The sequence below is a fragment of the Micromys minutus genome (genome assembly GCF_963924665.1).
Source record: "Micromys minutus genome assembly, chromosome: 25".
Lineage (NCBI taxonomy): Eukaryota > Metazoa > Chordata > Mammalia > Rodentia > Muridae > Micromys > Micromys minutus.
The window spans coordinates 7,980,191-7,991,753 of NC_137960.1; the positions used below are offsets into that span (position 1 = coordinate 7,980,191).

Genomic DNA, 11,563 nt, shown 5'->3' on the forward strand with positions numbered 1-11,563 from the left:
GGTGTGACGTTGCAGTGGTGTCGCGCTGGCGTGACGCGACGCGTGTAGTCACTCGAGCACCCTAGGGGAAGCGCCAGAGTGCGTGGTGCCAGGGTTCTCACCATGGTTCCCGGAGTGCCGCTCCCGCCGGAGATCCAGCTGGCCCAGCGCCTGGCCGGCAACGAGCAGGTGACGCGGGACCGCGCGTTGCGGAAGCTGCGGAAGTACATCGTGGCCAGGTCGCAGCGAGCGACAGGTACGCGGGCGGGAGGGCGAGCTTCGCCGCGTGGGCCCCGCAGGACCCGGCCTTCGCCTGCGGACTGATCCTGTCGGATTGCGCACTTTCCATCCTGTGCAGCTCGCCGGTGCTCTTCCGCCGGCCCTTATCGATGTCCTGTGTTCTTAACGGAATGTCTTCGACATTCCTTTCCCAAGACGTGCATTTTGCTAAGCGGTTTCTATGCTTCTAGTCCTCAGTGAGCGACCCGGCCTCTCTTGCGTCTCTTGGATATCCCTCCACAAATGCAAATTCTAGATTCCCTGAGCAGTGGTTTGGCCGACGCCATGGCTGTACGCTTTAGGAGACGTCACCGCGTAGTTTTCCACTCTAGTCAGAGAACCCCCATCTTGGTGAATGCGCCTCACTAAATGACGTCGATGCCCTTTGCTAGCCCGAATAAATAAATTTCATCGTTTAATATTTGAAATGTAATAGAATAGCTGCAGCTCCTTGGTCTAACGCTGGCTTAATTAAATCACTGCATTAACTATGGACCACCATCCGGTCCAGAAAGTGTTGTGGTTCTGAGTTTTAACCCTGTGGGACTGATACCAGTCTGCTGGTACATAAAGCTACTGGGGGGTGGGGGGGGAGCGCCTACAGACACAGGTATGACAGTTCCGTTGGAGAATGTTTTGAGGGAGGGGCTGGCTGCCCAATGATATTATTCCTACAGTAATTCGGGCAGCCATGTGTGCTTCCTGGCTGGGAAAGGTAGGTTCCAGGGTTCTCCGAGTCTCACCATTGCTCTTGTGATGCAGGTGGTTTTACTCCAGATGAGCTGATAAAAGTTTGGAAAGGTCTCTTTTACTGCATGTGGATGCAGGACAAGCCCCTGCAGCAGGTGAGGGCCTGGGAAGGTAGCTGGAAAACCCTAACGGGAGTGGGCGGGGCACTGATGGGCATGTGTTTGTCCCCGCCCCCTTAACATGGCCAGCACTGACTAGGGCTCTTTATAGAGAAAATCTGATGGCTCCTGCAGAGTAGGCCTCTTGCAGCAAGGAGACAAAGGGCCAACTGGCAGCGGGTCCTTTGGAGTAGAGGGCATTGGTAGTGTCTGCCTTCCGAGCACAGTGCTTCAGGGCCTGAGGGTGTGCGTCCTGTCTCCCTCACAGGAAGAACTAGGAAGGACCATTGCCCAGCTTGTCCATGCTTTTCAGACCACAGAGGCACGTGAGTACCACACGGAAGCTAGGTCTGTCCCTGAGGACACCAGAGTCGCTGAGATTCAGAGGGACCGATGCAGCAGTGTGTTCTCCAACCTCATGCAAGCTGCAGGGTGGCGGCTGTGTGGATGCTTGTGGCGAGGCTAAAGAGTGGTACAGCATATGACAGCCAGTGTCATGGTGCCATGCTGTTTAGCTGGTGGCCGTGACACCCACTCTCTTAAGTGCAGTAGCTCTCAACCCTCCTGATGCTAATACCCTCTAATACAGCTCCTCATGTCACCAACCATGAAGTTGTTTTCATCGCTGCTTCGTAACTGTAATTCTGCTGCTGTTAGAAAATGTAATATAAATATCTGTGTTTCCCAATGGTCCTAGGTGACCCCCGTGAAAGGGTCATTTGACTTCCAAAAGGGGTGGAGACTCTTCAGGCTGAGAACCGCCATCTTTGTGTGTTTTCTAGCTTCTCTGTTTCCCATCCCTATCCCTCATCCTGCCCTCCTGATGGAATCACTTTAGCTGTCTTTAAACATCCTGAGGTCCAGACCCTGCCTCAGGCCAGCCTAGCCCTGGGGCATAGCATGTCTGAGGCCTCTTTGCACTAGCTACTCTGAGGGCAGTCCTGACAGGGAAGCCAGCCGGATGCTCATGCCTGCTCCTGTCCTCAGAGAGCTGGGCTTTAGCTATAGTAGACTGAAGTTGGCAGTTTGAGGGACATGTGCACACCTCAGTTTGGAAGAGTTCCTTTGGAGACAGGTTCTTCCTGTGTTGCTGAGGCTGGCCTCGAACTTGGGATCTTCCGCCTTCAACTTGCCTGGGCACTAGCATCTCGGATGTGTCTCGTGACATCAGGATCTCTCTTTTAACTGTGTGTAAAAGAGAGAGTGGATCACATCTCCTGCACTCTAAGGACTGGCAGGGGAGTCGCTTTGCTGAGTCAAAGCTAAAGTGGCCATTTAGTAACCTAGCAACCAGGCCACTGTGGCTGAGCTATCCAAACAGCAGCCCTTTGCTGGCATAGAATTCTGTAGAGAAGAGGAGCCGCCATCCTGTGACTTGGTACCAATGCCTCCCAGGGCTGGTTCCCATGCCTTACGGATGGTGCCTTCTCTGGTTGACTCTGAGTCGATGGGTCCACCCTCCAGCCCTGCTTTAGTACCCTGAGCACAGCCCCTCTGTTTACTTCAGGTACGTTTTGAAGTACCAAGGGCTTAAAGCTTCTCTATAAGATTTTGGGGTGCACAGTTCAGACTCTGCATCTTATATCTGACTCATCTGTTACCTGCAGGGTTAATGGATCTAGGCAAACACCAGGCATCTGCTTACAGCTCTGTGTGCTTACAGGTGTGTGGTGTGGGCCTTACCAGCAGCCATTGCTTATCCAGGTCCCTTGCTAAAGGTCTTACTTAGGTGTCAGGAGGGCCTTAGTCCAAGCCACGGCAAGGACAAAGAGGCTTAGGGAGGATATGTCCCCAGTAGTCATTCCTTTCCCCAGGACTTGCTTTGTGCATTTGTTCAGACGACAGAGAATCAGCTTGATTCGAGCTTGTTTTGTGTTTTCCCCCCTGTGGAGCCTGGAAACCCTCCCTTGTTAGCCCTGTGAATGAATGAAGGAGTTGTGTGAGTGTGCCGTCCCTCCCTCGCCCTCTCCATGGCTCTGGTGTTGATGTGTGTTCCCTCGATCTCTCCTAGAGTACCTGTTCCTGCAGGCCTTCTGGCAGACCATGATCCGGGAGTGGGTGGGCATCGACAGACTGCGTCTGGATAAGTTCTACATGGTGAGACATCGTGGCACCAGAGCAGGTGACCCACGAGCCCCCGGGGTGAAGGAATCAGCAGGGCCGGTTTGAGATGTACTTGGATGCAGTGCTGCTGGAGCTTGAAGTGTCCCCATCTTAAGGGCCTGTAAGAGTTCAAAGCGGGAGCCTGGCTTCAGCTCTCCTACAGGAGGAAAGCCATTCTGACTGCCAGTGTCCCATGGCAGAAAGGGACTTTAGTCCCCCATCTGTGAAGATCCTCTTCTGATGGAGGACTCTGCCCTTGGACTGCAGTGTGGCCCGATTTCTTTCTCCTCCTGTGTCATGTGTTGCTTTACAAGGCCCGTTTCCTTTTTTAAAAGAAAAAAAAAATTTTTTAAAGATTTTTAAAGTGTACCTTTTATAGGGGAAGTGAGGCCCAGCTTCAGCCTTGGCTTTGTAGTAACTCTGCCTCCTGTGGGAAGAGCCCAGGCATTCCCTGCCCGTTCTTGTCAGCTCTAGTTTGTAGTTCCCATTCCCTGGGGGGGAGCCTGGCTTCCTGTTGCTCATGAAGCCAAGTGCAGAGCTTCGATCTCCAGGCCCAGGGTCCTGAGGGCACAGGGCCATGTGTCCCTCCTGTCTGCAGCACTCTGCCCGTCATACCCCTTGGGACAGACAGAGGCCTTACCTTTAGGAGGCTTCTGGGACACAGGGAAGCTTGCTTGATTTGTTGACTTGTTCTCTTACTAATGTGAGTGTCCTTTTGTGTCCTAGCTCATGAGGATGGTTCTAAATGAGTCCCTGAAGGCTGTGAAGTTCCGAGGATGGGAAGAGAGGTGGGTCCACCCTGAGAGTCAGAGTCACAGGCAGCTTAAGGTCCTGGCCCTGTGTCTTCTGGCTCTTCCCAGACATCCTGAGGGCCTCTTGAGATTCCCTGTCATAGGCAGGTGGCTTCTGCATAGCCTGGTACCACAGGTGGTGCTGAATTAAGATAATTTATCAAGTATAATAGTTAAATGATGCTGTCTTCTCCAGACTGGGCCATGCCAGTCCTTGCTCTAGTGGGGCAGAATTGTGTCCCACCAAAGGCCTCGGTTTTAACAGGCGTGTGGTGTGGGCAGCTTACCAGTAGCCATTGCTTTTGACCGAAGTGCTCAGGTGGCCTGTGTTCCTATCTGACCTTGACTTCTGTGGCCACAGCTTCCTCTCCCCTGGGGTTCTTCTTCTATTCCTGCCCTTAGGGACACCCTGGTAGAGAGCTAGCCCCTAGGTGCTGTGAAAGCTAGATCCACACCCCCCACCTCCTCTCCGAATGAGCGCATGCTGGGCTGTGGTGGTCTGAGCTGTCCTGCGCCAGGGCTCTCTTGCCTCTGGTTTTGAGTAACTTCTTTTTTAATCACTGTTGGGGACTTTGAGACCTGTGTCTGTTAGACATTTCGGGGCTCAGTTGTGGGTCACTAGAGACTTAAACAGAATTTCTGGTGGCATTTTTAATTTAGTGTTGTTTGTTTTACTGTTACAACTTCCTCATGGTAACAGTGCTGTTTTTGGAGCGCACCCTGAAGGGCCCTGGTCCCTCCCTGCTTGTGTGACGTGGCACAGCCTGGCTCAGGTGTCTTTGGTGTTTGCCACATTCAGAAGTACCCTCTGAAGCTTACCTACCTCTGGTCTCTCGCTTGGTCTTATGCCTCATCCTGCCATTGGCTTCTTTGCCCCTGAGCCTGGTAAAGTGTCACTTTTCCTTTCTGTGGTTGGTACCCATTTGCTGGAGCCATCTAGGAGGTCCTGAGACAGCACGTGTCACAGTTCCAGGTGGTGGGGAGACTACGCTGTTGGCTGGTTAGGAGTCTCATGTGCACCGAGCGCTGAGGTACTCGGTCCAGGGCTCCGAGACAGTGTAACCTGTGTGCCCGGGAGTGACAGCTGCACAGCTTCCTCGTGCTGCCAACTAAGGGGCATATGGCAGGGCCTGGGGAGCCAGTCGGGGCACCTGTGGCCCCAGCCCTTGTTGGTGTACCTTCCTCTTTGCTCTGGTCTGTTCTACCTGACACCTTTGCCAAGTGGTGAGAATCGGCCAGCAGAGCATCCCAGTGACTGTATTTCCACTTGTGTCTTGAAGACACAACAGGTCTATGAATATTCTGGTATATTCAGCCATAGAGTTATGGCCAAGAGCCAGACTCCTGACACATGTCACATAAACCTGGGCCAGCAGGACTCCCTAGTGCCACCTGGGTCTTTGCATATGGTTGCGAAAGGTCAGGTGTGTTCCTGGATGACGGCACCTGCCTGCACATGTGTGTTCCTGCCAGAACCCATGTGGAGGGCGCAGGGCCGCAGGCCTGCGACCGTATGACCACCACTGTTCTTTCCTTCTCTCTCCAGTCAGATGGAGCAGCTTCTAGAGCTACTGACCACCGAGATACTGGGCCCCGACAGCCAGGCCCCCACTGGGGTCAAGAGCCACTTCCTAGAGATCTTTCTGGAGGAGCTGACCAAAGTGGGCGCTGCAGAGGTGAGGCAGGTTCGGGTGAGGGCTCAGGCATATGGTGCACGTGTCCAGCACTGAACATACCTCCATCTCTTGGTTTCCACACAGCTTACCGCAGACCAGAATTTGAAGTTCATCGACCCCTTCTGCCAGATAGCGGCCCGCACTAAAGAGTAAGTAATGGGCAGCGCCCTTCCCCTCACGCTGCAGTGGCCATTGCCCCTCCATGCTATGAGAGTAGCAGTGTGTCTGAGAGCCCATACTAATGGGCGCTCTGGCCCCTGCTTCACCCTCAGCTCCCTAGTTCTGCATAAGATCACTCAGAGCATCTTTGAGACTATTGTGGAACAGGCTCCCTTCGCCATAGAAGACATCATGAATGAACTGGACGCACAGAACGAAGAGGGCGAAGTGTCGGATGATGGCGATGGTGATGATAATGATGGTGGTGATGATGGTGATGATGGTGGTGATGATGATGGTGATGATGATGATGGTGGTGATGGTGACAGTGACGAGTCCTCAGAGGGTGAGCAGGATCTGCAAGACACACCGCCCAAGAAGGTGCCTGCAGGTGAGGAGCCCCGGCCTGTTCCCATCCTGCAGCTTCTGTCCTTGCCAGTGTCCCACGGCACTTGTTGTCCAGAAGCCCTTCACCTAAAGGCTATGCTGAGTGGGCTGTGGGGGCACACACCGATAACCTTAGCACTCGGGAGACTGGGGTAGGAGGATTGCTCATGCTCAGGGCCAGCCTGGGCTATCAAGGGAGAACCAGGCCACTAGAACTAACATAACAAGGCCCTCTCTCACCTCTGCTCCACGCCAAGACGACCTGCTGTCAGAGCTCTGAGTGCACAGTTCAGCTCTGTCCCGCGCTGAGCCGAGTGTGGCTCCAGTGGTTTCTGGCCTAACCCACAGCTGGGATGCCTGAACCTGCCTTTGCTGCCCAAGGTGTCTCCTGGGATACCTTTCCTCACACTCATGAGCCCAGCTGCTTGTGCCCTCCCCAGCCTGTGTCAGTACATGACCAAGAGGGTCCTCAGTGGCTTGGCGCTGGTATTGGGGGTCTCCATCACTAGGCCTGGTCCTTTGACTTCAGGCTCCATATTTGTTTTTAGGCACTGTGCCTAGGGCTGACCCTGAGGCACACAAGGAGCAGGCGTGGGATGACGAGGAAAACACTGGCCCCGTCCTCCAGGTAGGCATCCATGTCTGGGCTACAAAATTAGCCTTTACCCCCGGCCCCACTGTCAGGAGGGACAGCAGTGGGGCTGTGCAGACCGCCTTGGTGGAGGCTGGCTTTCGGGGAAGAACGGGTAACAGGCCACTGGGCAACTCCTGGTCCTTTTGCTTTGAGCAGGTGGCCTGCACCCCAAGGTCTGACCATATTATGGGGTGCTGGCCTTGATTAGAGTGGCACAGACTTAGTGGTCTGCATTTGGTCATAACTGGAAATGGATCAGGCGGATTGGACGGGTCAGATGTCAGTACAGGTTCGATACTAACCCATCACAGGAATGGGTTTGGCTATTTTGGGTTAAATAGAATGTGCCGGGCTGTTTTCATTTGGTTTCTTCCTACCTGTCTGCTGTGGCTATTCAGGAGTTACGTTAGAGGTACTTTAACCCCTGCGCTCCAGAGGTGAGCTCTGGGCCAGCCACATAGTAAGACCCTGCTGCAAAAGGAAAGGAAATCCAGTTTGCGAGCAGGCTGCCTTCTGAAGGTTGCTGCTTCCTTTGGGCTGGGGTGGTGCCTGCAGGGCTGTAGTGTCTGTCTGCAGGCTTTGCTGAGTGGGGTGGCTCTGTTCCTGTGGCCAAGCAGAGAATGCCTGTGATGGCCACGTGTCTCAGCCTGGGGGATTGTGTGTTCGGTATTCATGTGGACACTGACCGAGTCTTATATTTCTCACATCTTTATGAAACAGTTCGACTATGGGGCAGTTGCTAACAGACTGTTCACGCTCGCCAGCAGACAGAGCACCCCTTCTCAGAACAGGAAGCGCCTCTACAAAGTGATCCAAAAGTGAGTCAGGAGGCCTCCTGGCCCCTGCTGCCTCCTTCTTGGCAGTCAGCTTGTTTGTTTACTACCCAGCCCCGCCCCCACTGCCTTTCCTGTGTGTTGTCCTGTGGGGCGGCCTGAGCCAGGGGGAAGTCAGAAGTTTGGAGGGCGGCTCATTGAGCTGGACCCGTTGAGGACCAGTCTGCTCATGTTGTCTGTCTTCTCTTGCAGGCTGCGGTACCTGGCTGGAGGTGAGGACCTGGTGGTCACTAAGATGGTCCCCCAATTCACATGCATGTGCACACGCGCACATGTGTGTTCACGGCGCAGTGTGTGTATTGTGCATAGGATGGTTTTTACCAGTGTCCAGGCACCTCCTGCAGTGCAGAGGTCACCACCGCACGTGTGGCCTCATGTGCTCCCAGCTGGAATAGACAGTGGCGTCACGCATGTCCCTTAGCCTACCTCTGTATTTCCCTGGTCCTGAGCTGGGTCTGTGGACCGGGACATGGATCTCAGCGTCTTGGTCATTGCTAAGCACATTGAGTCTGGTGTGGAAGCAGGCCTGGCAGAATGGGGGCGATCCATTCCCCAGCACCCTGACTGTCATCTGCTTCTCAGGCACTTTCCCTGAGGATGATGTCCCTGAGAAGGCCTATAAGAAGCTGCTGGAAGGGAGGCGGGAACGGAAGAAGAAAAAGAAGCGCTTGCCCAAAGTGCAGCCTCAAGATAAGGAAGGTAGGACCCTGCTGATGGTTAACCCGCCGGCTGCCTCACCTCCCTTGTCCCCTGCTGGTCCTGCCTTTATACACAGAAGCCCACAGTGCACCTGGTCTGGGGACCCCACCGTGGCTGGTGCTGTCCCCAGGGCTGCCATTGCCGTTAGAGTCAGGTGACTGAAATACGCTGTATTGTCCCAGCAATTTGTTCACAAGCCTCACGTTGTCCACCACAGGGGGAAGCGAGACAGAAGCCTCTACTGCAAATGCAGACCCAAGCCCAGGGAGGAAGAGGAGCAGGACGGATGAGAAGGCTGGCCAAAGAGGGCCTCCTGGCAAGAGGAGGAAGTCTGGGGCTAGAGCCAAGGGGGCTGGGGTCCAGCAACCGAAGAGGGAACCGTCATCACCGAGTGCCAAGTGAGGTGCATGGCCCAGGCCCTTGGTTTAGTCCCTACCTTCAGAAATGTCCCTGGCTCAGAGCCACAGCCTGCATATCAGAAATCCCCTCCGAACACTCCAGTCTCACTTGTAAATAGTTACGGCTGTGTCTGACCCTGGCCAAGATCTAGAGACTTGAGTCTAGCCTGGGTCGTAGAGTAAAACCCCTGTCCAAGCTTCTCTCCCCCACAGTGAGGAAAACAAAACCAAGTAACTGTGTGGCCACTACCCCCTCCGCCCTGAGCTGCACACAAAATAAACTGCCGATCCTTACAGCACATAGCTGCTTCTTCCCTTCTTAGATATATGGACGGGGTGGGGGGTGGTAGTAGGTACCATTTCCTGGGTGATGTGTGTTTTGAGCCACTTTTGTGTTTATTTGCATCTGAGAACCCTTTCAGAAGAGCTTGCCAGGCAGGCGTGGGTTCGTGCTCTGTGTTCCTATCTCAGACTTGCACTATTAAGGATTTCCAGGAGATTCCTGTTACTGAGGTGACAGGGCCATGACCGGAAGGGTCTGGATGTTGTCACCACCTCTTTGGGACACTGTACACAGCATTTATTGAGACTCCAGCAGGTGCCCTGGGCCTGACCTGGCTGGGCTCTTATTCTGAGTAGAACAGACTCAGGCCCTGCTGCTACGGGCGTGTCCCTCCCTGGGGGTCACCACTGGGGCAGCCAGGGCTGCAGGAGGCCACGTAAGGGATCATGGGAGGAAGTGCAGTGCCAAAATGATCTGTGTGCTCCTGGAGGTTGGGGTGGCTGAAACACATTTCAAAGTGCACCAGAGACAGCTTTGGGCAGTGTGGCTCACCATCCTGAGAGAGAGCTGCTCCACTTTAGGACAATCACCAGGGGTGGTGACTCTGGTTCTTAAGTCTGGTTCAGCAGTAGAGTTCTTGCTATTGAATGAGGCCCTGGGTTCCACCCCTGTGTCCTGGGGAAGGCCTGCAGCCAGTGCCATCACGTGAAGCCCTTCTGTGTCTGCAGTCTCTTTAGCAGTCACTTCACTTCAGACCAAGTCCCCTGTCACTGACTGGGTCCTAACTGATGGAGATCAGGCAGTGTCACGCACACCGGAGGACAGCATCGTCTGTGAAAGAGGTCATCTTTAATCCTGTGTGAACAGCTCTGAGCAGGCACAGGGCACACCGTCCACCCACTTGTCTCGTTCATGAGCTCTTAGGATATTCTCAGAACTGGGCGGCTGCCAGCAGTTCCGCATTATTTACACCTGGTGTGCCCTGGGCTATAAGGGAATCTTATACATGTACACCATACATTGTGCACATGCGTCTTTACTGCTCAGGGGCTGGGGAGGGAGGCACCCAGGAGGGCAGCTGTTGGAAGGACAACCAGGCTCTTCTGCAGCTAGTCCGCTGGACCTGTTGTAGGCTTCCATATGATAGTCCCTGCTCCCTGTGTGATCCTCAACTGTCAGTCTTTGTGTGGCTTGGCCAGCTCCATAAAGCCCCAGGCTGTGGGAGTGACCCAGGTGACCCAGCAGAGCCCTCAGTGCAGTGTGGGAACCTGCCCTGCCCTGCCCTGTTTGGTGTGGCTGTTCCTTCGGATGCTTGCCTGCTCTACCTTGTTCTTCTCTAGACAATCCAGTTAATCTAAGGAGGTGATGGACCAGGAGAGGCTCTGCCTCTGAATGTATGACCTCAATCAGCAAACAGGCTCCTCCCCAAGCCTGTACACACATGAATACACAGGAGAGAGCAGGAGTTCCTTGGTACAGATGCGGGGAGGTGGCTCCCAGGACCCCCCCACAAACACTGAGCATCACCAGCACTAAAGTCCCTCTCCAAATGCTGTCTTCACAGAACCCCCCGTCCCCCGGGAGCGTACCTTCCTATTCACTGCGTGTTCATACCTGGCACAATGCAGAAGTTACACCAGTGACGGCCATGCTGTTAAGCAAATAAAGACACGGAGGGAAGGCACATGCAAGTTCAGTGCAGACCATGCTCCATCTGAAACTAGTGGTTTCAAGTAGCCTGCATCTACAGGCATTTGAACCCCCAAGTTAGAAGCCTGTCGTAGGTCTGGAGGGGTGGACTGCATGTAATTTATTTTTAGTATTTCTCAGACATGGTGGTGATGGTGCATGCTTTTAATCCCAGCACTTGGAGGAGGAGGCAGGAGAATCTGGAGTTCGAGGCCAGTGAACAAAACAATGCACACGCACCTTTGATGGCAATAGGGATGATGTCCAAAGGCTACAGAGCAGGCAAAAGCCCGGCTGGGATGTTATGGCTTGGATCCGATCTGAAGGCGGTCCTAGGGCCCTTAAGGTTTTCTCTTAAGGTGGCCAGCTGATGAAACAAGAAGACAAGAACAGACAGCCCCACACATCACACAGGAGAGGACTGCCTGCTTTATTAAGAGCCTACTGAATTAAATATCAATCACATCTATTTCTACGCTTTCTTAACTGCCCCCTGGCTTTGATGTGGGCCTTATGTGAGTCTGTGCCCAGAGAGAATGCTTCTGCTGAAGCCAGACCTCAGGAACCTGGTCCTCAAGCCTGTTCACAATCCCCTTCTCTCTGTTTGACTCCTTTCCACAGGCTCTAACCAAACTGAGCTCTGACCAGTTCTGTTCCTGGTTCCCCAGCACCATGCAGAGCCGTTCACCCAGGAGCAGCCCTGCTTCCTCAGGGTTTCTGTTGCTGTGATGAACACCATAACCAAAAGCAATCAGAAGGAAGGACATCAGGGTAGGAACCTGGAGACAGGGGCTGACACAGGCCA

General features: G+C 54.0%; 1 protein-coding gene across 1 annotated transcript; it reads left to right on the forward strand.

Moving 5' to 3' along the window:
- Positions 1 to 59: 59 nt before the first annotated feature.
- RRP1 (ribosomal RNA processing 1) lies at positions 60 to 9,087 on the forward strand. Its single transcript, XM_080938454.1, has 13 exons — positions 60 to 235; positions 1,021 to 1,103; positions 1,375 to 1,432; positions 3,118 to 3,203; positions 3,936 to 3,997; positions 5,547 to 5,676; positions 5,761 to 5,825; positions 5,949 to 6,226; positions 6,771 to 6,850; positions 7,577 to 7,674; positions 7,882 to 7,901; positions 8,272 to 8,388; positions 8,606 to 9,087. The coding sequence occupies exons 1-13, from the start codon at positions 103 to 105 to the stop codon at positions 8,788 to 8,790; spliced, it is 1,395 nt and encodes a 464-aa protein (XP_080794580.1). The 5' UTR covers positions 60 to 102; the 3' UTR covers positions 8,791 to 9,087.
- The last annotated feature ends 2,476 nt before the right edge of the window (positions 9,088 to 11,563 follow it).